The following is a 21,841-nucleotide window of genomic DNA, read 5'->3' as shown; positions in this document are numbered from 1 at the left end:
AGTGCTAGCCATTACAAACTTCTAGTTTTGAATCCATTCACGCCTAAATTTTAACAATCGATTGCTAGTCAATTTGCTTACGCATGCTTAAATATAAAAACTAACGAGATAGCTTTTTTATACACTTTTTTCTTCACTTTTCTGTAGGCTAGCGGTATTGCTCTCAAACCCTTACTTTGCATACTCCTTTTCTTTGAAGTTCGTCTATTTAGTAGATAACCATATAATGCCAACCTGAATGAGCTTGAATGAAATTGCTCACGATCAACCTGTCGAAAATGGTCCTTTGTATTCTGAGAAGCAGGACCATACGGCAGTTGATTACGCGCTTCACATACTTTTCACCCAGTTTGTTCGACTCTCTGAACAAAAAATATCATTTCTTTCTCGTTATCATGCCAACGAAGGTAAGAATGCTGAACCTGTACGATTCAACGTTGGAGAGCAAGAAGCTATCCTCCTTCTTAAAAAGGGGGAAGATAATGAATTTGACAGATGTATTCAAGCTCTTGTAGCTTTAGCTAGTAGCAAACCGGTTGCCGTCATTGAATCCCTATTGTGTTGGAGAAAAGTTCGTGTTGATATTACAAGTTCAAGTGGTACTCCTCGGGTTGTTAATGAGCGGAGGAGTTCTATTTCTATCTATATACTTTGCCGTGTCTTGACTGAGATTGCTGAAACGATACCGTCAAATGCCTTAGAAGAAAGCACTGTATCTTGTTTATTAGAATGCGTTTTTCATCAGCTACTAAGCGCTAAAAATTTACCAGTTTCGTCATCCTATTTCAGTCTTGCTAATTGGGAAAGTTTTGCATTCCTTGTGGGAAGTATGTCTCGATTTAACTTCGTCATGGTATCAGATCGTTTTATTGAAGAGATTGAGCATTTGGAAAAGTCTGGCTGTGATTCCAGGCAAAAAGAAACGGTTCTTGTCCATCTCCTTAGAGCAATGCGTTATTTGCGTTTGCAGCTTTATCCAACAACTCTTTTAGAAGAGTCAATTGCTTTTTTGCAATCATTGACTTCCTTTTTCATGAAAGCCAACACAGCCTTGAAAATCGAATATGCATATCTTATGGAACAGTTGCTTCGACCATTAATCAGTCGAGCTACATTTGAGGTGAATATTCCTGCGTGGTCGCGCACCATTGAAACAATATATCCTGTAGTACTGAAAATGTGTACGAAAACTAAATACTGGAATGTTTTTTTCCCTTTTTGTTGTACACTTCTATGTCTTTCTCCCAAACAGTTCTTCCTTAAGCATTGGATATCCTCCCTTGATGCTGCTTTTTTTCGTGTTAAAGACAGACGATTAAGGAACACCGGTCTACCCCATCTTTCTCGTGTTGTATGGACTTACTCTAATCAGTATAAGGAAGAACCTTCCATAATGAATTCTAATATTTCTAATATTTTGAAATCGGGATTTTCGATTGGCAAAAAGTTTAGCGTGGTTCCATTCGCCACTTTAGAAGAATTGGATGGTTATGCACAAATTGTGCGTGTAGTCGGTGCTCATTTTCCAGAGCTTGTCATCAAAGAGATTTTAACACCTTTGTCTACTGATGCTTTTACCGAGAATATTGGCCCTGAGAAATTAATGATTGTTGTTCGGTCTGTTTATTACATTCTGCACGACATGAAGTACAAAAAATCGGATAGTACTATATTCGAATATATTGAATTTGAGTTCGTTGATTTACATGAAGTTGCCGTCGGAACTCCATTACAACAATTTGTTCATAATCTTTCGCAAAAGCTTCTATTCCTCGTTTTTCAGCTCTCCACTAATACCAACTGTTACCTTGATTCAAAAAATGCAACCAGTTTGCTTGCTTTGTACATTAATGCACTCAAAGTGTTTCCTTGTCTCATGGGAAAATTAGAACAACGTGTAATTGATGCATATGTTAAGTGTTTGAATTGTTCAAACAAAATAATCCATACTGTTTGTCATAACTCTTTGATATACTTTTCTTCTGGGCTTAAAATGTCGAAGTCAGTGATATCTTGTCTTTCTCGGAAATTGGTTAAGGGTTCAGAGTACTTGTTACGAACTTACCATGAAGTTATTAGAATTTGGATCAGTCAGCAAGAAGCAGTTATTGAAAAAAGGAATTCTGTCCTTAGTAATAAATCGTGTGCAAGTTCTGAAAGCAATACTCCTGCCTCTGTAAAACAAGATTATGATGACATTCAAAGTTGGACGATAATTGAAGAAATTCAATCACTTGGTGTACTTCATTTATCTTCACCATCAGTTGGAATCCGTAAGTTTGCAGTGGCTTTGCTTAATGATGTTAAGCAATTAAATACGGAGTATTTGATGCTTTCTTCAGATAAAGTTGAAGTTGGTGACATATATTCTGAACCGACAATTGTCGATGTTCTGAAAGATTGCGATTCTTCAATTTTGAGTGTCGAAAGTCACTTACCGACTGCTGCTGAAAGGTCACGATTGCGCAAGTTTATCAACGATGGAACCAAGGATATGCTTTTGAAACTAGCTACGTCAAACAGCGGCGTTGACATTTCAATATGGTACAATGTATTTCCTCGCTTTATAAAGGTTTGTTTTGAAAGATTTCCTACCACTATGGCATTGCTTAGAAATACTGTTTGTGAGAAACTTCCGAGTATTACTATGCAATTATTATCGCGTATTGAATCTTCGGAATTAAACTTTAACTTGAAGTCTGCTGTAAAAAATGATAATTTTCCTGAGTTTTTATTAGTTCAGTGGAAGCTGTACCTTATTGTTGCATGTTGTACAATTACATACACTTCTAACGTGGATTATTCGCACACTGACCTTAGGAGGACACTTACTGCTGTTCAATCTGGAAACCATTTACGTGGTTTACAGGAAACCATAAAGATAACTAGCGCAGAAAGTCTTTTTAGTATGGTATTGCCTCTCATTTTTACTGAATTTTCTCCTATACGTGAAGCTGTTGTTTTTGCTATTGGCTGTATAAACGTAAACGCCTTTCCACAATTAGTACGTTCTTTGAAGCCGTATATATCTGTGCTCAAACAGGATCATCAAGAGTTTATTTTTGCAGGCTTAAACTTCCCTTCTGTGAAGCGCCGTAATAAACCTGATTTGTTATTGCGATCTGAAATAGCTCACATTTTTGCAATGACATCACATCTCTTATTGCATGAGTTATTAAATGAAGACCGTGAAGCGTTGTCTGTTATATCTGAATTTTTGAAAGATTTAAAGGGATTTTTGAGTACTCCTAATGTCCAAGCAGATGAGAAGTATTTGAAATTAAGGTGCTACTTTTCTCAATTACTTGAGAAAGTATTACTGGTTCAGAATTTGCATCCGTCGTCTGAGGTTCTTCCTTTTTCGGGACGTGCTTCGTGTTGGAAATTATTGGATGAATGGACTGGATTTGGTCCTGCTCGTGCAATTACAAAAAATCGCGAAGAGCTAATGAGAGCTCATATACGCGGTAACAATAAAGATATTCGTGAGCGTGATAAGTTGTTAGCTTCATTTGAAGCTGGAAAGCAAAACCTCGAGTATTTGGCTATTAAGGCAATGATCGCGTTATGTACAGCAAAGCTACAACAGGAATTAACTGAAGGAGTGTTTTTGTTCGACATAGAGATACTGCTTAATTGGTTTACTGCTGTCTTTGGTTCTCCCTCCAAGGCTATAGTGGGGCTGGCTAGAAAAGGCCTGACCGCCTTATTATTAGAGAATAGCAGCAATGAAGTATTGCTGCAGAAGGTAATCAACCGTTGCTTTTCTAAAGAGATTTCGCAGACTATTTCTAATTACTATTTCTTGTCGCTTTCTGAAATGCTTATTCAAATAAATCCAAACAATTTGAGTAAACCAAAGCTTTTGCCCTTGTGTTTGGTAAACCTTTCCACGAATAATCTTTCGGTAAGGCTAAAAGCATTTGAGTTACTTGGAAATTTTCATCTAAATAATTTTACTATGACTGCATTGATGGAATTTAAAACATTCTTGGAATCAAGCAACCCCGCTTTATACTTGAAACCTCAATACTTATTTTCTGTACAGCTTGCTAGCGATTTTACTGAAGATTCATTCACTTTAACTTCAGAATGTTTACGTTATTTCAATTATGGTCATCAACATAGACGTGGACTGGTGACGGTTTTACTTCCGTGGCTACAAAATTTGGAGCTAAAGATGGATGTTGAAAACAAAACTTTCGATTCTTTTACGGCGGTAATTCTAATTGATTTGATTGAAGTCACTGCAAAGTTTACTAATGATTTACCTAACGAAATTGAGGCTTTATGGACCTCGTTAGCTCTTTCGCGTCACAAGTCGAACTGGACCGTAATCTTATTTTTTTTAATGCAACAGTGTTACCAAAGGAAAACTTTTTCTTTTGTTGACTGTACAAGACAGATTACTATTTATCTCGCGAAAACAGAACTTCTTTCTGATCTTTACTCTACCCTTCTGTCTTTTGTTTGTCCTGCTAATGTATCGAATGAAAACCAAGAGGTTTATAAATTTAGTCTTGAGGATTTATCTTCAACTTATGTTGCAAATTTAGAGGATTTGTTTCCCAGTGAAAAAAATCATATTTCCTACTCCCCGTGCCAGTTATCTTTACTATTATTGATGGATATTCTTCCAAATCCTTCTATAATCACAGTTACTGATGATGTGGCTACAATACTCCATGCTGCTTTTATACAATTTGATCATTATTCTCGCATAGTCCAAGAGCAATGCCAGCAGATTTTTCAGTATGTTGTACGAAAAGTTCTAGCTATGGAAGGAAGGTTAGATTATGACGACGCTTATTTTGATTTCAATGTAGAAAGCTCACTAATAACGGGCCTTCGTGGTAAAACCAAGAAGGAGGATGATTTGGTTAAATATCATAACATGATTTTGAAGACAATTGAGTTATTGAGTTCATCATATCCTGAGCTTAAACAAATATGGGGTGAGGTTGCTTTATCGTGGGCTACGACTTGTCCTTCTCGACGTTTGGCTTGTAATTCATTCCAGTTGTTTCGTTCTTTGCTTCCAGATTTTGATGCACGAATGCTTCTTGAGATTATTTCTCGTCTAGTTGGTACAATATCAGATGAAACGAGCTATTTACGTGATTATTCCGTTGAAATATTGCGAACTTTTAATTCCTATGTTTTAGTTATGAACTCCGATGATTTACTAAGTTATTCTCAAATATTATGGACAGCCATTGCGTGTTTGACTACAATCCATGAGGATGAATTTATTGAATCTGTGAAAATTGCATATGCTTACTTTCTGAGAGTGGAGGAGACGGACTCTGCTACCCAACAAATTATGGAGACATTTCCCCAAAACTGGGTTGGAGATTACCAAGGTCTTCAGATTTTAATATTAAAAGGTTTCCGTTCAACTAATTCTTTTGAAATTACCATGAATTTTTTCCTTTTGCTGATGGATTTCAAGGATAATGATTTGGTTGGCGTTGGTTATTTGAGGATACTATCCTGCTTGTTGGTGTCATTACCAGCGATGGTATATACATACGAGCATTCAGATCCTATTACTTTTGATTTAAGTGTTTTCTGTCATAAATTAGCTACTCTTGCTTCACAATTTAACGATGATGCATTGATTGAGCTTCTTGACACATATCTCAAACGTAAATTCAGGTCAATTAAGGATTTTTTAAAACATACGGTTTCATACCTATACTCCTATTATTTTGAAGATTACGAGCTAGAAATTGTTAGTACTCTTACGATGTTTCTATCAAATAATTTGACTTGGTTTAGAAAGTCTACGTTAGATGTGTTAAAAGAACTCTTTCCATTAATTGATTTCCAAAAACCTATATATTCCGAACATGGATTAGGTATTGTTTCACCGCTTCTTCGACTCTTACCTACTGGTTATGCAATGGAAGCGTTGTCTTTGCTAACCGACTCAGTGCTTCATGTATCTGCTCCCACAGATATGCAAACCTTAAAGTTATTAATGGTTGACCCTAAATTAAAAAATTCAGATGATCGTCTGGCTGGATTTTTTGAAATACCTGACGAGGATGGATGGTATGAACCAAACTCTGAATATGCAGCTGCTATAACTAAAAGCAACGTACATGCCGTATTTTATAGCTGTTCCACTACCGAGGCTTCTGTGAGTACGCCAGAGGTTAGATTTCATGCTGATGAAGTATCCAATTATCCGCGACACGTTCCTACTGACAGTCATGGTTCGCTTGACGAAAATTCACTAGGAGAGCTAGTTACAACTCTTCATAGCCTCGATGTCTTCTTCGCTGAAGATAGGGATGAAGAGTTAATTCAGCCTGATGTCGCCGTTGATCCAAAATTAGATATTACATCGGAAGATTATGACGATCGGATAGCTACGATTCTTTCAGGTAGCCTTAGACGGCAGAAACAAGGTCTTATGGCTTATGAAACAGAATCCTTCAGAGATTATTCACCGAACGAAGAAATTGATGCATCAGCAAAATTGCCGATGGACATGCCGCCGGTGAGAGTAAGAAAGTCGTCTTTTATCTCTAAATTAAAACCTCATTACTTTATGGATGCTGAATCTTATTATCCTTCTTTAAAGGCACTTGGTAATTCGGCGGAACATCGTTTATCTTTGGACGAAATACGAGGTGCAGCAGAATTGAAACAAAATAAAAATTGGAATTCCATGTTAGATCAATCTGTTTCTATGATTAATGAAGATTCAGTGGAAGACCATGAAACTCATGAAAATTATTATCATTTACGTACAATGTTTCAAGGAAGTGAAAGCAATGAATCTTTTACTGATACAACTCGATCCCGCGGTTGGCATTGAATTTGCCTATACTGGTTTAGTATACTTATACAAGCTTTTATGGTGTTCATGTGTGTAAGATGGAAAATTAGTCGGCAACGTTTATGGATGTACTATATAAAACTATTCGTTTGTTTTCATTATTTTATCATTTGCATTTTTTTGTTAATTTAAACTCGAAAATTCTTTGACCATTACAGCCTTTAATTTTAGAATTCAAAATCTTAGAGCGTGTCATGTTATTAAAAATCAAGCTATAACTATGGTAATTAGGTGTAGTGATATAAATCGGTTTCATATGTCCGTATTTAAACAAATGAAAACATAAAGAGTCAATCAATAACGAGTTATTTTACAACAATTCTTATAAGAAAAGAGGCATGAGATAATAATGTCAAGCATCGTGTAATAATGGTAATACATTGACGAACTTAAATAATAGATTATTTTTTCATTTGTACTGATCCATAAAGAAAGCATAGCGTGTTGTTAAATCTAATTAACGTGATAAATAATCAAATACGTAAACAATCGGTATACTGGTTCTGACTAGGGTGAGAGTAGTTTCAACGACAACACATTACTACTCAGTTTCAGAAAATCTTAGGAATCTAGAAAATGAGTTCTAAAGACATTAGTTCGAAGTCCCCGAGTGGTAATGATGCATTAAATGACAAAAAAGGGACAAAGACTTCAGAAACTAATGACAGAAACTCAACGAACAATACCAAAGAAAGGGATGAATTAGAGGATTTAGTAAGTTAAAGCCCTATTATTTTTCAAAATGAAAACTAACCAAATAGTCTGAAGAAGATTTACAATTAAAAAATGATTTGGAATTATTAGTTCAAGCTGTTCAAGATGCCACCCCTGAGTTGGTGGGTTCCAGTCTCACTCAGCTTAAAGAAATAATTCGTACTTCTACCTCCTCTATGACGGCCGTTCCAAAGCCTTTGAAGTTTCTTAGACCACATTATTTTACTCTCGTTAAAATCTATGATTCCTGGCCGCAAAGCCCTCAGAAGACTCAACTTGCTGATATCCTTTCAGTATTAGGAATGTCCTATAGTAATACAAGCAAACATGAATCATTAAAATATCGTCTTCAGGGCGTTACCACTGATCCTTCTTTATGGGGTCATGAGTATGTTCGCCATTTGGCTTCCGAAATAGAAGAAGAGTTTGCCAGTCGCCAGGAAGAGGAAGCGCCAACCGACGATCTTATGGAACTTGCATTGACCATTGTTCCATTCTTCCTTACTCATAATGCTGAGGCTGATGCTATTGATTTATTACAAGAATTGGGTGCTATTGAAAAAGTTGTACCCTTCGTAGAACTTGATAATGCTTCTCGCGTTTGTCTTTATATTACCAGTTGCGTTAATCTTTTGCCATTTCCTGAAGATGTCGCCATGTTAAGAACAGCGCATGCTATTTATCGGAAGTTTGACCAGCTTACACAAGCACTTAACGTTGCTATCCGCCTTGATGATATGTCTTTGATAAAAGAAGACTGTGAAGCTGCTACGGATCCCTTGTTGAAAAAGCAAATGTCTTACATGCTTGCTCGTCAGCAAATACCTATGGATATGGGAGACGAGGAGTTAAACGATGCTTTAAATAACACTCATTTATCTGATCACTTTCATTATCTAGGAAAGGAGTTGAACCTTATGGATCCTAAAGTTCCGGAAGATATCTTTAAAACACATTTAGAAGTGGCTAGGACTGGATTGGGTGCATCAGGAGTGTATTCCGCCAAACAAAATTTAGCTAACACTTTTGTCAATGCCCTTGTCAATGCCGGATACAGTAACGACAGATTAATTTTGGTCGATGACGAAAAAACGTCTTGGATTTATAAAAATAAAGAATCTGGTTTAATAAGTGCTACAGCTTCTATTGGCCTATTACAATTATGGAATGTTGACATGGGATTGTCTTTGTTGGATAAGTATTTATACTCTTCTGAGGAGAATACCAAGGCTGGTGCATTGTTGGGAATTGGTGTTACAAATGTTGCAGTAAGAAATGAAGCTGATCCAGCTATGGCAATTCTTTCTGAATACCTTGAAACTGGCTCCGTAAAGCTTCGTGCATCAGCGATTTTAGGTTTAGGACTTGCATACAGTGGAGCTAATCGCGAAGATTTACTCGACATGTTATCTCCAATTGTTACGGATACCGATTGCCCTATGCAATTATCCTGCTTAGCCGCATTATCTTTAGGTCTTATTTTTGTTGGTACTTGCAACGGCGATGTAGCTAGCACAATTTTACAAACTCTAATGGAGCGTGAAGAGTCTGCCCAAAATGATCAATGGGGCCGTTTTATGGCTCTTGGCCTTGCCCTTCTTTTTAATGGTAAACAAGACCTTGCGGATGCTACAGTCGAAACACTGAAAGCTATTGAGGGTAAAATTGCACGACAAGCTGAAATTTTGGTGGATATTTGCTCGTATGCTGGAACTGGCAACGTTCTTCACATCCAAAAATTGCTTCATATCTGTAGTGAACCTCCCAGTGATGATGCTAAGGAGAGTGAGACTACTATCCAGACATTTGCAGCACTTGGTGTTGCTACTATAGCTATGGGTGAAGATATTGGAGCAGAAATGGTTTTGAGACATTTCGATCACATGATGCATTATGGCGAACCCTCTATTCGAAAAGCTATACCACTTGCATTAGGATTGCTTTCCGCTTCCAATCCTCAAATGCGTATATTTGACACGCTTTCACGCTATAGTCACGATAATGATTTGGATGTTGCTTACAACGCAATCTTTGCAATGGGTCTTGTTGGTGCTGGTACTAGTAATGCGCGTTTGGCTCAATTACTCCGCCAACTAGCCAGTTATTATCACAAAGAATCCAACGCTCTATTCATGGTTCGTATCGCTCAAGGTTTACTTTACTTAGGAAAAGGAACAATGACGCTTAACCCTTATCATACAGAACGGCAGATTCTTGGTCAAACTGCTTTTGCTGGTCTTATGACTGTTGTATTAGCTATGCTAGATGCAAATACCTTTGTCCTTGATACCTCGCATTGGTTGCTTTATGCTATTACGTTAGCAATACGACCCCGAATGCTCATTACCCTTGGTGAGGACGGTCAATATTTACCAGTAAGCGTTCGAGTTGGTCAAGCAGTAGATGTGGTCGGTCAAGCTGGTCGTCCCAAGGTCATTACGGGTTGGGTCACACATACTACACCAGTTTTGTTGCATCACAATGAGCGAGCTGAACTAGCGACGGAAGCATATACACCTTTGACTTCGTTGGAAGGTATTGTTATTTTAAAAAAAAATACGGAGGACATTGAAATGACCGCTTAAATGACTTGAAGTTAAATGACTACAATTTTTATGTACTAATGCTTGATTTCCAGTTCTTTGCTATTAATAAAACAAACTGGATTGTTGAAATTCAGCGCCCGATACATTTATTTTTCTATTTCGATTATGTTAAATTCGTATTTTTTAGATTAGAAATGTTCTAGTATTGTTCTAAATTGAAGTAGCGGAAAGTATATATACATGATTGCAAATTTGTAATTAGGATTATAATTTCTGTTTCTTTTTTTTTGTATTTGTCGCGTTACCAAAAGGTAATAGAACGTCCACTGCAGAAACGTCTTGTTGGATAAAAATTGCCCGAACTAAGGAGCTACCATTTCTTAGTAAAAAAAATTTAGACCTGCGTTGGAGCTTAATGCAATTATCAAAGAATGAATTTTAATCATCTTCTGATAATCCGACAAAGGAGTTGACTGCTTTGCGACGCATCCCTTATGTCACGTTTCTACTACTGTTTCAATACCTAACCATTACATTAAAGGTAAAACTGCACATTAGATACTTCGCATTTAGGGAATAACGGTGAATAGCTTTATTTAATTTCAAATATTATCTTGAATTGTTATTATGTTTCATCATATGCAGTCCCAAAGTCTGCTCATCGTTAATTCATTTCCACAGGTAAGTTGTGCATTCATTTCGTTATGTGAAAAAATGGAATGACGCTCGTATTTGAATTGATAGAAATGTCATATATGACTATTAGGGGACTATTATGTGTTGATTGAACAATTTATTTTCAATGGGATCACTCACCCGTCATTTTGTCTACCGAATTGCATTTTGTAAGAATTTGTCAGTAAAAATTTGACCTATATATCGAGGTATTCGTTCTCTCGATTTGTGCTACTGAAATTGAGACATTAATCCGATTTCGCTTGCTTGCAAATAAAAGCCAGGAAAATATAATTGGTCTTTTGGAACTTGTATTTGAGGCACTCTTTAGCATTTTTTATCCTTCTATTTTTTAATTCATTAATCATTTAATAAGAAGATGCAGTTCTCTGTCCTTTGCAAATTTCTGTTGCTTGTCACAGCCGTAATGGCACAAACGGAGTATACTCCTGGTTTTACGACAGACGTTGCTACAACTGTAACGCCTACTCCTTTACCAAGTGCTAATGTTACGACTACTTCCTTTAGCAGTGCAAGTACTGAGACTTCCACCCACAGCGTAACAAGCACGAACATTACTTCGATTGTACCTCCCCCTTCGACTAGCCATAACTCTACCACTACCACTGTGCCACCTACAACTAGCATGAACACTACGACCACTGTACCTCCTACAACTAGCTTGAATACTACTACTACTACTGCACCACCAACAACTCATGTTAACAGCACTACTACTGTTGTACCACCAACAACTCATGTCAACACTACTACTGTTGTACCACCAACAACTCATGTCAACACTACTACTGTTGTACCGCCAACAACTCATGCCAACACTACTAGCTTCGTACCTACTACTACGGAGAGTTCTATACATCCTATCACTACTGGATTCTATAACACTACATTCACTACCGGCTACTTCAACACTTCAGTCACTTCGGTCGCAGTTCATAATAGTACTACTGTCTTCCCGACATCTGTTCCTATTGTAAACACTACTAGTTTCAACGTAACTACCATTCCTTCTTCTGCTGTGCATTATGCTTCTCCCAGCGGACTTCTCGCTTTGGTTGTTATGCTAATTTCTGCCTTCGCCTTTTTGGCTTAATTTATCCCATTTAATATAGGCTTACTATTTATAATATTTACAACCTAGCAGAAGTATGCAATTAATTTCTTTCGCTTAATTACTTTATCAGATTATAGTTTAATGTTGAAATTGTAATTTAATTCTATTAAGTTATTAGTACAATTATGGAAGGCTAAGTCTCTAAAGTAGCAAACAGTATGTCTGGGAAAAAATGTATTTTTAGGCCGTAGTCAATACAGATAGAATGAATGCACCATGCATTATAAATTGACCCGACAAAAAAAGAAGAAAGCGATGTTATGACTCTTCAGTTGAAGGAAGAGGGTATTTAGAGTGCAACAAATAAAATTGTCTTAAAAGCCCATGATGAAATGGTCTCAAAGACTATTGAAAAGCTGTAACTGAGTTATTGCTTTATTCTTTCATATATGAAAAAACAAAACAACCAAAACCAGTAAAGTTTGATGAATATGTAAATCAATCACAAAAAATTGAAGTTGTAATTAATACATAAACCAGCTAGAACAAACTTCGTAGGTCATACGGAATTTTAACATAACCATATTTAATGGGACGCGTCTTCTTCCTTGCAAAATTGAGCGTAACTTTCATCATTTAATAGTGATTTCAATTCGTCAGGTGATGATAACTTGATTTTGCAAATCCAACCTTCTTCCTCGGGAGACGAGCTCACCTTATCTGGTGAATCACCAAGAGATTCATTGATAGAAGTAACTGTACCAGACACTGGAGAATATACATCACTAGCCGACTTGACTGACTCAACAGCACCGATGCCATCACCTACACTCACGGTAGTCTCAGGTTCTGGCAATTCAACGAATACAACTTCACCAAGAGCATTCGCAGCATAAGAGGTAATTCCTACAGTTCCAACATCTCCATCGACTTTAACCCATTCATGTTCCTTAGTAAAGTGTTTAGTTGAGTAATATTTTACCGCGCTCCATTTCATGGATAAAGTAGGAGCTGCTGCCTTCAAACAGAAACCGGTCTTTACAGATGAGGTAAGAGAGGGAAGGAAACCAGAGCGAAGGGCAGAACGAGCTAACATGTTAGGACTTGCAAATTTTATTCGTAGCTAAAAAGGATGGTAAGTCGTTAACTTCGTAGAGCAGACAAATAATGCAATAACGAAACCGCGCGATGTATCAGTGCTTTATAGCGTCCTGCGTTGTACTCTGGCATATTTAAAATGTATACAAGTACAAATTCACTAACTTGTTTTAAGATACGTTATTTCCTATCTATCGTACTAGTAAGCTAACTCAGTTGCCAATTCTAATTAACTATAACAGTATATACGTCTCTCTATAGATGTATAAGAAAATATACCGTTATTGCTATAAGGAATTACGCTTGTATGTTGATTTTATTAATGAATCAGTTCTGTTCCTCTTAAGTAAAAGCAATATTTGCATAGGTTAATAAGTCTACTTGCTTGTTCACTTAACCTTACAATAATTATGTTTCTTCTTTCAATTTTGAAAAACGTAATTGCTTGACTTAGCTTTAGACAACTTGAACGTGCATTCAATAAATTTGCCTACCCTATAATATCTGGGAGATATATATTAACAAATATGTAAGGCAAGTAGTTGCTACATTACCGTTTTTCTTTTTGAACTAGCTGATAAAATCTTTAAAGTCCTAGAGGAAAGGTAATCCTAGTTAACCATAACTGTCAAATGTACAATGCTAAAAACAAAGTATTATTACAGACATCTGACGTTACGATCTGCAATACTGGTGTAAGCGAAACTTCTCCATCTAGTTGAAATGTACAATGATAGTACTGAAAATTTTTGATTTATAGCCTTTAACCTATGAACAGTCAGAGGAATTTAGAAAAAAAAAATTTTTTTCAGAAATGTTAACTTTTTATTCAACTTGATTTCTAGCCTAGTTTTTTGCTAAAATAATGTTATTTAAGTATGTATAATAAATAATTGCTAGACTGTAAAACTCAAAGAATCGATCGGTCTAATTTTACTTTGGACAACTCAATAACGTAAATACTGTAACTGTGCCTGCACCATTCTCACTCAGCCACCACCATTAATTGATAAAAGCTTGCTCACTATTAGAATTTCCTTATAACCAACATAGAGAAATTCTTTTTAATTTTCTACTTATACTTTTTGAGTAACATAGCAATCACTTCATTTACTGACTGGTGCTTGGACTTATATATTAGCTTTGTAGAGTTACTACTATCAAAGTAGTTACATTTAATAATTTGCATAGGATTCAATTGTTTCCTTCTCCAGTGTACTTTTAGTTCACATTCGGTTATTTATCTATTGGTTTATTGGAAGCCATATTCGAAGTACTATAGTGAAAATCAAAACTTGCAATTTCACTGGTTTTCCTTCGGCTGTTTATTTCATTTTTTTGTACTAGAAGAATAACGGTCTCTTTAAAGACTTTTTACCCGACTTACAGAATCTATAAATATAGCATTTCTATTTTTAATGCAAAATGGTTCGCTTGCCAAGAAAGTTCAAACGTGTTTTACTTTTAGTGGTATTACTTACATTGGTTGTATTTGTACGTTTCAAAAAGCAATACATCCCAACTATCAGTGTATTTGAGGGCAGTCTGATTGACAATCGAGATACTCTTTCGTATTTCAATATTTCTAATCTAGAGCCCTCAGAACGCTCCGAATGGCTTCCAAATAAACGGGTTAATGCTGCCTTTGTTACGTTGGCAAGAAATGAAGATTTGAATGATTTACTTAAATCAATCCGAAAACTTGAGAAGACTTTCAATCATAAATATCATTATGGATGGGTTTTCCTTAACAATGAGGAGTTCTCTGACGAATTTAAGGAGCATGTTATTGAAGCGGTCTCTGGCAAATGTGAATTTGGTTTGGTACCTCAGGAACAATGGAGCATTCCGGAATATATTGACCAAGACAAAATGCATGAAAATTGGAAAAAACTTCAAGAATTAGGAATTCTTTATGCTGACAAAGAATCTTATCGTCACATGTGTCGCTTTGAGTCTGGTTTCTTTTATCGTCATCCTCTTGTTCAGAAGTACGAATATTATTGGAGAGTTGAACCTAGTGTGGATTTCTTTTGCGACCTCGATTTCGATCCATTTGCTTATATGAAGGAAAATAACAAGGCGTATGCATTCACTATCACTGTAACTGAATATTCAGAAACAATTCCTTCTCTTTGGCCCTCTACCAAAGAATTCATCAAAATGCACCCTAATGCTCTTCATCCTAATAATGCTCTAAACTTCATATCTAATGATGATGGGGAAACTTATAACGGATGTCATTTTTGGACTAATTTTGAAATTGCGAAAGTTGATTTTTGGGAAAGTGAAGTTTATAGTAAATATTTTGACTACCTTGATAAAAGTGGTAATTTCTTCTATGAGCGTTGGGGTGATGCTCCAGTTCATAGCATTGCTGTTTCGTTGTTCGCTGATCGTGACAATATCCATTTTTTCAATGAGATTGGCTATTGGCATCCTGGTAGCGGTCATTGTCCTTTGGATGATGCTACACGCGCTAAATGCGACTGTGATCCTTATGAATCCATTGATTATAATGGATGGAGCTGTCTAGATAAATTCTATACCGCATTTGAAATGCCTTTCCCCGAAAACTGGTCTTTTTATAGCCATTAATTCTTTCACATGGCTTAAAATGTCAGATTTGCTTTAAAAAGCTCAGTTTGTTTTTAAGTCGCAATTTATGCTTTCCATTTATTTTTATTTACTTCGTCATTTCTCTTCTCATTTTTTTTGAAAAGCTTTCAACGGTTAATTGGTTTGCTATTACTTTATGAGCCTACTTTTTTCATTTTGTACCGTATATTTCTTTACACCTTCTGATAGACTATGTCTTCCGAAATTAACTTCGTTATCGATTTTAGTCACTTTCGTTTATACAGTTCTTGCTTTCGTACTATTGAAGCATCAACTTTTTAGCCATACTTAATTCTCCCTTCAATGAAACTATTACATTTTATCATTCTATGTTTAATTTTAAGGGCTTTAGTTCTATGTTTTCATAGCTGTCGTTGATCCTTTCTGTAGAAACTGCACGATGACGATTAGCAGGATTCACTAAATCATTATCTTCTTGGTAATATTTGGATGCAAGTAATAAATCCTTTTTTGAGATTAAGCCAACTAAATTTCCGTCTTTTTCGATAAAAATCACACTTGGACTTAAGACTTCGAATAAAACAGCGACATTTGCAATGCTCTGCGTATGTAATACAGAAATAGGGTTCACATCCATATACGCTGAAAGATCTATTCTATCTGATTCACCGAATTTAGAGGACTTACTATCGCCAACTGAATCAACCTTTCCGAAACACAACTGCTGATCAAAAGTAAATGAAGGCTCTAGTTTTGCAGCCTCAAAAGAACTCTTCAGTGATGATTTCTTAAGATAGCCTATTAAATAATTAGATCGTGAATCTAAAACAACAGGATATCCGCTAAAGTCGTAACCTTCCATCATTCCTAACAGCTTTCTCCATGTAAATCCGATACTAGGAATGGTTATTAAATTGCTAGCCATCACTTCAGTAATGGGTATATTTATGGTATTGGAGCTATTAATGGATTTTTCTGGTTCAAGTAAGGGTAATCCATTAATCTCAATGCTACGATCAGCTATACCTGTTTTTCCCAGCATATTGCCAATGGAATTTGCAAGTGCCACGACAAGTACGGTAGGTAATATGAAGTTTAAGGCACCTGTTAATTCAAACATAATAACAACGATCGTGACCGTCAAATGCATTATACCGCTGAGAGAAGCTGCTGCTCCAAGGAGCGCATAGGTACCTGGAGTGATACAGCTTTCAGAACCATGACAAGCTAAGAATAAAACTGAGTTTGGAAACCTTTGATAAATCATCTCTGCTATCAAACCAATCATATAGCCAAACGAGGCACCTACCGCCATAGAAGGAACAAAGATGCCAGCAGGAACCTTGGCTCCGTACGAGAAGGTAACAAATATTGTTCTTGCAAATGTAGCAATCAAAAGCAAAATAGTATTTTTAGTCCTTAGAGAAGGGTCACAAAGATTAATTAACTCAGGTGAGCTACTTGACTTACATTCTTGGAAAAGCAATTCCATCCCAAGGGTCATGTCCAAACGTAACCAAGGATTTAAGAAACTTACCAAGGATGTTATTACGGTGACAAAAGCAGCATCGAGAACACCCCATCGAGACAAGTATTTTTTGCGTAGTTTTTGAATTAAGAAAAATAAGCGCATTACAAATTCACCGTATAAACCTCCAAAAATTCCTAGAAAACAAAAAAAAAGAAGCTCAAAAAAATGCCAGGATCCAGAGTAGCGAACCTCAAATAAAACAACTTGCCCTGTACGAAATGGATTTAGCATATGCAAAACACCAACGGCCGATAAACAACAGAAAAATGAATATACTATCATTTTTGGGTCATAACCACCAGACATTTCCTTAAAAGAATTAGTCAAAATCTCTATAAACTTTCCTACCTCAATACCGAAAAGCACACCTCCAATAGGGGATCCAAATGCAACAGCGACTCCGGAAGCAGCAGAAGCAACACAAATATCCCTATATCTAATAGATCCTTCCCTGGCATATTTGAATATCTTAGATATATTATGCCCGATGGTAGTAGCTAAATGTACACTGGGTCCCTCCTTCCCAACGGAAAGACCACTAGCGATGGCTAATGGCAAACCAACGCATTTTACCAACATAACACGAAAAGATAAGAAACTATCTCTTAAAAAACCGCTTATGATACATTTAATCTCTGAGATTCCACTACCAGCTGCTAAAGGAGCAACATCTCTTACCATAATCGCAGCACATAACACAAAAAGTAAAGCGAAGGCCGTGTATATAAGGTAATTTAGGGAAAACTTGTAAGTCCAGGGTTTCCATGCAGTACACGAGGAACCTTGAAACGTTAGATCATTGTACAAGTCATGTTTGAACATACCCATAGTTTCGCTATACCAACAGCAGAATTTCTCATTGTAATACCAATGACTAGTACAATATCCCCTTCGTATGTCCGATAGCCAAGAGGTAACTATGTCAAGCATATAAGCCGCAAACCCAACTGTTGTTCCTATGATACTGAGAATAAACCATGAATAACCAACATTCCATATTCTCCACAACTTGGACCAACGGCTTTGATCAATTACGTTTTCTTCATTTTGCTCGTTAATTATTTCATTAACTCTGTCTTTAAAAGTTGTCAGTAAATAGTAGTCAAATGCTTTCGAAGCTTGAAAAACCATACCGTCCGTTTCAAAATTATCAATACCGGAACCTTCTCTATTAAAAAAATATTTTTTTTTCCTTTCATTTTCATCCAAAGATCGACGTTCCGCCTGATCAAAAGAACTTGAGGAATCTGCTCTCTTTTGAGAGGACATTGATGATATAATCTAATGTGGAGAATATCAGAATTGAAGAAAATGCTCTTGTTTTTCTCCTTTGTATATCAAAAATTGATCACTAGCATTTATTATTGTATGGTAGGCAAATCGCAAGCATTAATTGCACTTTTCCAAAACTTTGTCCTCAACCTTGAATATAGTATGTTAAGGGTGTAAACCGAGCGAATTTTATTACTTATGAAGTAAGAAATATTGAAGTTGGAATATAAACAATGCACATTTGTAATATCTTCATAGTAAAAGAAGATTCTATTTTCGACTCTCTTTAGTTTTCTATAGTAGTTAGTTATTCGTTAGTCGTACAAATGTTACTTTTTGCTATTTTGCTAGATAAGTTTAAAATAGGAAAATTTAATGAAACAAAACTAAAGCAAAGTACAGTAATCAATATAACTTGGAAAAATCACATTCCGCAATAAATTGGAAACAATACACTTCCCAGGACTAAAACAACTTCATATAAGTGATAAAACATTAAGATAACCAAATAGTGCACTAGAATCAATCGGAAATTAAGTTATTTCAGCCCTAAATCAATCTGAAGCAGGTCTCCAATCCCAAATCATAATCGAAAGTAAGTAAAAAGTCATCAAGTCAATTGATTTTCACATTAAACACGAAAAACTACATCAACAAATTAAAGCACATATGTCACATTAAATTCTAACATCCAGTAGTTTCAAAATGGTAAAGGGCCCTATTAAATTAAAATAGAAAAGGTAAAATTGCGCTGCGAAAGATAGTTAGTAAATGATTTTAAATCCAGGGAAAAGACCAATTATCACAATCATTGAATACTTACCCTACACCCAAACCAATAGCAATACCACCAAGTGCTCTGACTTTCCGCTTTTCATAGTAAACTTCGCTTTCCAGTTTGGTGATACGCGACCTTTTCACAGGTACCATAGCATTGTAATCCTCGTTTTCCTCAAAATCCTCTCTACTTCTCTTCTTTGACTTTGGAGAGGATCGAATGGAAGATTTCAAAGTATCCCCAATGCTCTTTTCCAAATTCTCGAACTTCTTTTCCAACTTTCCGACAGGTTTTCTTACTTGGCTTGCAACACCAGTTACACCTTTGTTAACTTGATTAGCGACACCATTCATGCCTTTGTTGACCTGGCTTGCAACACCATTCACGCCCTTGTTAACTTGACTGGCAACATCGGTCATGCCTCTGTTAACTTGACTGGCAACGTCAGTCATGCCCTTATTGACACTTGACCTAATCTTTCCAAGAAGAGAAGGCTTGATAGGTGTCTTAATCTTTCTATCTTGGATATCAGATGTTTTTTCCTCCTCCTCAGAGGGTTGATCTTTAGAGGTTGATCCTTTTGCTTTATCATCCGAAGAAGAGGGTTGACCTACTTTTTCAGTAGAACTACCGCCTTCCTGCTTCTTGATTTCTGGCTCTTTCTTCTCAGACTTAATTTCATCCTTCGTTTCATTCTCTTCGGAATGTATTTCCTTGTCTTCTTCTTTATTATCATGTTGGAGGATTGTCTTTTTGGAATTCTCCAGATGTTCAGCAAGACGCTGACGTGTGCGCCTAGCAACAGAAGTGGTAGTGGCAGATGTCGAAGATTCAGGTTCCCCCTCAGATGTCTCTGATTTCTGCGCAGTGGGGCGTGAAGGAGTCGCATAAGTTGAAGGAGTGGAGGATGCCTCTAACAAGGCGTTAATAAACGGGGTCATGCTGTAGTCTTTGGCAAGAGCCAAGGCATCTGCAGGAGGCACCCATAGTCCAGCAACACGTTTGTCTTCAATTGGGTTTAAATTATCACGAATCCATCTCATTTCCAAGTCTTCTTCTTCTTGGGTAGCCTTAGGGAAAGCTGAACGAAACCTAATCGGGTTTAGATTTTTAGAAAAAGATATGAAAAAACGCTTACATTGACGTAGCACTAATGCTTGAATCCTTTGCCATCCTCATAAGAAAGTGAGGTCTATATTTATATACATCATTAGTATTTTTCCAAAAACAACACTGCAAAAAAAAGATAATTACACTTTAGATTCCGGATTTGTACACTTGAGACGAACAAAAGTAGCTGGTCCATCAGGAAATTCTATTACCTGAGCGCGACACTTTGGGATTAATGGTGTATCTGCTATATTAGTTTCACGTAATTTCGGGAAGCGCGTACGGTCAAGTGTATCGTCTTTATAGAGAGGGTTTCTAATATCAATTAGTCGTTTTCTTTAAATATACGAACCTTTCAGCAGGTAAAGACCTGCTTTTCTCATTCTCAGTCATGGTATTCAATTAAGGGGAAAGGTAACAATTAATCGCCGTCGTCGACGTTTGTATAATTCCTCTCTTACAACGTTTATGTAATAGCTGATTGTATAGAGCAATAGTGGTGCTACCTTAAATGATAATATCGAGTGATGCTAGGACGTACTTCGTTATAAACTATGTGCAAAGCAAGAATTACTAATTCTTTAAACACCTCGAGGTCATGTATAGTCGATGCTTATGCTGAAATGTAATGTTAATATTGTTTATTTGAAGATTCAATGTGGTTCCAATTTTTTACGCTTTTCTGTTGGGATACAAACTTAAGGAAAATATTCACACGCGGGCAGCACGCTGCCAAATGTTAAATATAAGAAGCGCTGATCATTTATTTCTGCTAGAAGTTTGTTTTGTCAATCGATCAGCCAGGTCGGCAAAAACGATGCGGCAGTAAGAAGCGTTCTTCATGCTACTGGTTGTAATAGTATTTGCAGAAAAAACCAATCGTTTCGCTGATGCAGCTATCTACGGTTCTAAAGATATACTGTATTTTATCGTAAACAATTCGCTTCGTTTACTCTACCTACATTGCGATTTCGCAATGATGGCTTCTCAACCAACTCATTAATGCTGATGGTATTAAATCTATTGTGAATTACACGGTAATTGTTTGTATATTTTTAAAGATGTCCATGTCAGCAGAAAGCAGCATTAAGACGGTTCATAATACAATATAAATGACCCGAATCCGCCTACTTCTGCTTCCCATACACACATATGCTACAGATGGTAAAATAAATTGTCGCGACTCCTTGACTTGGCCAAATTTTCATTTCAAATGTTTTTTCCTATCTGCTGTTTTTTTGATTGTTCAACTGAATCTGCAATTATTAAAGAGAAAGCAACACAATCTTTTTACTTAACATTGTATTGCTAAACTAAGCTCGATTTGAGAAACCAAAATTTCCTCGTAAAAGCAGTCCTATCTACACTGAACAATAACTGTCAAAAGTTGAATCCCTTGAGCATCAGTAATCTCATGGCCTTCCAATAAAATCATAGCGAATTTTGACGTAACAATGATACAAAACCATTTTTGGTTTACTGGGAATGAAAGAAGATTTGTCTTCACACTCGTTGATTTTGACTAGTATTGAGTCTCAATCACTTCTTGTCGATATCTCTTTTCACTTACAAGATAATAGTTGTAGGGATATAAGCAAGTTTGCGAAGGGCT

The 21,841-nt window shown here is 36.4% G+C and overlaps 7 protein-coding genes and 14 long non-coding RNA genes across 21 annotated transcripts; 7 read left to right on the top strand and 14 right to left on the bottom strand.

Moving 5' to 3' along the window:
* The first annotated feature begins 6 nt into the window (after nt 1–6).
* Nucleotides 7–7,164, top strand: mor2 (morphogenesis protein Mor2). Its single transcript, NM_001022092.3, has one exon. It carries the CDS (start codon nt 239–241, stop codon nt 6,827–6,829), a length of 6,591 nt encoding a protein of 2,196 aa, NP_596172.1. The 5' UTR covers nt 7–238; the 3' UTR covers nt 6,830–7,164.
* SPOM_SPNCRNA.5858 lies at nt 236–683 on the bottom strand. Its single transcript, NR_195209.1, has one exon. It is a non-coding gene; the product is annotated as a non-coding RNA (long non-coding RNA).
* SPOM_SPNCRNA.5857 lies at nt 790–989 on the bottom strand. The gene has a single exon (NR_195208.1). It is a non-coding gene; the product is annotated as a non-coding RNA (long non-coding RNA).
* Nucleotides 1,580–1,842, bottom strand: SPOM_SPNCRNA.5856. The gene has a single exon (NR_195207.1). It is a non-coding gene; the product is annotated as a non-coding RNA (long non-coding RNA).
* SPOM_SPNCRNA.5855 lies at nt 2,019–2,276 on the bottom strand. Its single transcript, NR_195206.1, has one exon. It is a non-coding gene; the product is annotated as a non-coding RNA (long non-coding RNA).
* On the bottom strand, nt 4,758–5,437 carry SPOM_SPNCRNA.5854. The gene has a single exon (NR_195205.1). It is a non-coding gene; the product is annotated as a non-coding RNA (long non-coding RNA).
* SPOM_SPNCRNA.5853 lies at nt 6,127–6,527 on the bottom strand. The gene has a single exon (NR_195204.1). It is a non-coding gene; the product is annotated as a non-coding RNA (long non-coding RNA).
* Nucleotides 7,025–7,794, bottom strand: SPOM_SPNCRNA.5852. The gene has a single exon (NR_195203.1). It is a non-coding gene; the product is annotated as a non-coding RNA (long non-coding RNA).
* On the top strand, nt 7,377–10,358 carry mts4 (19S proteasome regulatory subunit Rpn1/Mts4). The gene is made up of 2 exons (NM_001022091.3): nt 7,377–7,564; nt 7,612–10,358. Exons 1-2 carry the CDS (start codon nt 7,427–7,429, stop codon nt 10,147–10,149), a joined length of 2,676 nt encoding a protein of 891 aa, NP_596171.1. The 5' UTR covers nt 7,377–7,426; the 3' UTR covers nt 10,150–10,358.
* SPOM_SPNCRNA.5851 lies at nt 8,518–8,937 on the bottom strand. Its single transcript, NR_195202.1, has one exon. It is a non-coding gene; the product is annotated as a non-coding RNA (long non-coding RNA).
* Nucleotides 10,359–10,635: 277 nt separating the features above from the next.
* On the top strand, nt 10,636–11,935 carry SPOM_SPBP19A11.02C (uncharacterized protein). Its single transcript, NM_001022090.3, has one exon. The coding sequence runs from the start codon at nt 11,165–11,167 to the stop codon at nt 11,897–11,899; it is 735 nt and encodes a 244-aa protein (NP_596170.1). The 5' UTR covers nt 10,636–11,164; the 3' UTR covers nt 11,900–11,935.
* Nucleotides 11,936–11,997: 62 nt separating this feature from the next.
* Nucleotides 11,998–13,005, bottom strand: gcv3 (glycine decarboxylase complex subunit H). The gene has a single exon (NM_001022089.3). It carries the CDS (start codon nt 12,954–12,956, stop codon nt 12,447–12,449), a length of 510 nt encoding a protein of 169 aa, NP_596169.1. The 5' UTR covers nt 12,957–13,005; the 3' UTR covers nt 11,998–12,446.
* SPOM_SPNCRNA.5849 lies at nt 12,374–13,681 on the top strand. The gene has a single exon (NR_195200.1). It is a non-coding gene; the product is annotated as a non-coding RNA (long non-coding RNA).
* On the bottom strand, nt 13,295–13,674 carry SPOM_SPNCRNA.5850. Its single transcript, NR_195201.1, has one exon. It is a non-coding gene; the product is annotated as a non-coding RNA (long non-coding RNA).
* Nucleotides 13,682–13,949: 268 nt separating the features above from the next.
* On the top strand, nt 13,950–18,578 carry omh1 (Golgi alpha-1,2-mannosyltransferase Omh1). The gene has a single exon (NM_001022088.3). It carries the CDS (start codon nt 14,384–14,386, stop codon nt 15,554–15,556), a length of 1,173 nt encoding a protein of 390 aa, NP_596168.1. The 5' UTR covers nt 13,950–14,383; the 3' UTR covers nt 15,557–18,578.
* On the bottom strand, nt 14,317–15,009 carry SPOM_SPNCRNA.5848. Its single transcript, NR_195199.1, has one exon. It is a non-coding gene; the product is annotated as a non-coding RNA (long non-coding RNA).
* SPOM_SPBC19C7.11 (ClC chloride channel) lies at nt 15,856–18,508 on the bottom strand. The gene is made up of 4 exons (NM_001022087.3): nt 18,203–18,508; nt 17,894–18,145; nt 17,418–17,851; nt 15,856–17,378 (listed from the first exon to the last, which is right to left on the bottom strand). The coding sequence occupies exons 1-4, from the start codon at nt 18,336–18,338 to the stop codon at nt 15,900–15,902; spliced, it is 2,301 nt and encodes a 766-aa protein (NP_596167.2). The 5' UTR covers nt 18,339–18,508; the 3' UTR covers nt 15,856–15,899.
* A 66-nt stretch (nt 18,579–18,644) lies between the features above and the next one.
* Nucleotides 18,645–20,645, bottom strand: bqt4 (integral nuclear inner membrane protein Bqt4). Its single transcript, NM_001022086.3, has 6 exons — nt 20,582–20,645; nt 20,513–20,544; nt 20,374–20,473; nt 20,258–20,311; nt 19,165–20,211; nt 18,645–19,092 (listed from the first exon to the last, which is right to left on the bottom strand). Exons 1-6 carry the CDS (start codon nt 20,620–20,622, stop codon nt 19,068–19,070), a joined length of 1,299 nt encoding a protein of 432 aa, NP_596166.1. The 5' UTR covers nt 20,623–20,645; the 3' UTR covers nt 18,645–19,067.
* SPOM_SPNCRNA.5847 lies at nt 19,152–19,530 on the top strand. Its single transcript, NR_195198.1, has one exon. It is a non-coding gene; the product is annotated as a non-coding RNA (long non-coding RNA).
* On the top strand, nt 19,729–20,425 carry SPOM_SPNCRNA.5846. The gene has a single exon (NR_195197.1). It is a non-coding gene; the product is annotated as a non-coding RNA (long non-coding RNA).
* Nucleotides 20,646–20,911: 266 nt separating the features above from the next.
* SPOM_SPNCRNA.5845 lies at nt 20,912–21,791 on the bottom strand. The gene has a single exon (NR_195196.1). It is a non-coding gene; the product is annotated as a non-coding RNA (long non-coding RNA).
* Between the last annotated feature and the right edge of the window lie 50 nt (nt 21,792–21,841).

The sequence above is a fragment of the Schizosaccharomyces pombe genome (assembly GCF_000002945.2).
Source record: "Schizosaccharomyces pombe strain 972h- genome assembly, chromosome: II".
Taxonomy (NCBI): Eukaryota; Fungi; Ascomycota; class Schizosaccharomycetes; order Schizosaccharomycetales; family Schizosaccharomycetaceae; genus Schizosaccharomyces; species Schizosaccharomyces pombe.
This window is presented reverse-complemented; position numbering and strand designations above follow the sequence as displayed.

Bases quoted from the DNA above. Each gene is read 5' to 3' on its own strand.
- bqt4 (NM_001022086.3), bottom strand. From the start codon at position 20,622: ATGACTGAGAATGAGAAAAGCAGGTCTTTACCTGCTGAAAG. The intron at 20,545-20,581 runs GTTCGTATATTT...AATTGATATTAG, and splicing joins AGGTCTTTACCTGCTGAAAG to AAACCCTCTCTATAAAGACG. The intron at 20,474-20,512 runs GTACGCGCTTCC...CTAATATAGCAG, and splicing joins TAAAGACGATACACTTGACC to ATACACCATTAATCCCAAAG.
- SPOM_SPBC19C7.11 (NM_001022087.3), bottom strand. From the start codon at position 18,338: ATGTCCTCTCAAAAGAGAGCAGATTCCTCAAGTTCTTTTGATCAGGCG. The intron at 18,146-18,202 runs GTATGGTTTTTC...CAACTTTTAAAG, and splicing joins TGATAATTTTGAAACGGACG to ACAGAGTTAATGAAATAATT. The intron at 17,379-17,417 runs GTAGGAAAGTTT...AATTCTTTTAAG, and splicing joins GTGTGCTTTTCGGTATTGAG to GAAATGTCTGGTGGTTATGA.
- mts4 (NM_001022091.3), top strand. From the start codon at position 7,427: ATGAGTTCTAAAGACATTAGTTCGAAGTCCCCGAGTGGTAATGATGCA. The intron at 7,565-7,611 runs GTAAGTTAAAGC...CTAACCAAATAG, and splicing joins GGGATGAATTAGAGGATTTA to TCTGAAGAAGATTTACAATT.
- mor2 (NM_001022092.3), top strand. From the start codon at position 239: ATGAGCTTGAATGAAATTGCTCACGATCAACCTGTCGAAAATGGTCCT.
- gcv3 (NM_001022089.3), bottom strand. From the start codon at position 12,956: ATGTTAGCTCGTTCTGCCCTTCGCTCTGGTTTCCTTCCCTCTCTTACC.
- omh1 (NM_001022088.3), top strand. From the start codon at position 14,384: ATGGTTCGCTTGCCAAGAAAGTTCAAACGTGTTTTACTTTTAGTGGTA.
- SPOM_SPBP19A11.02C (NM_001022090.3), top strand. From the start codon at position 11,165: ATGCAGTTCTCTGTCCTTTGCAAATTTCTGTTGCTTGTCACAGCCGTA.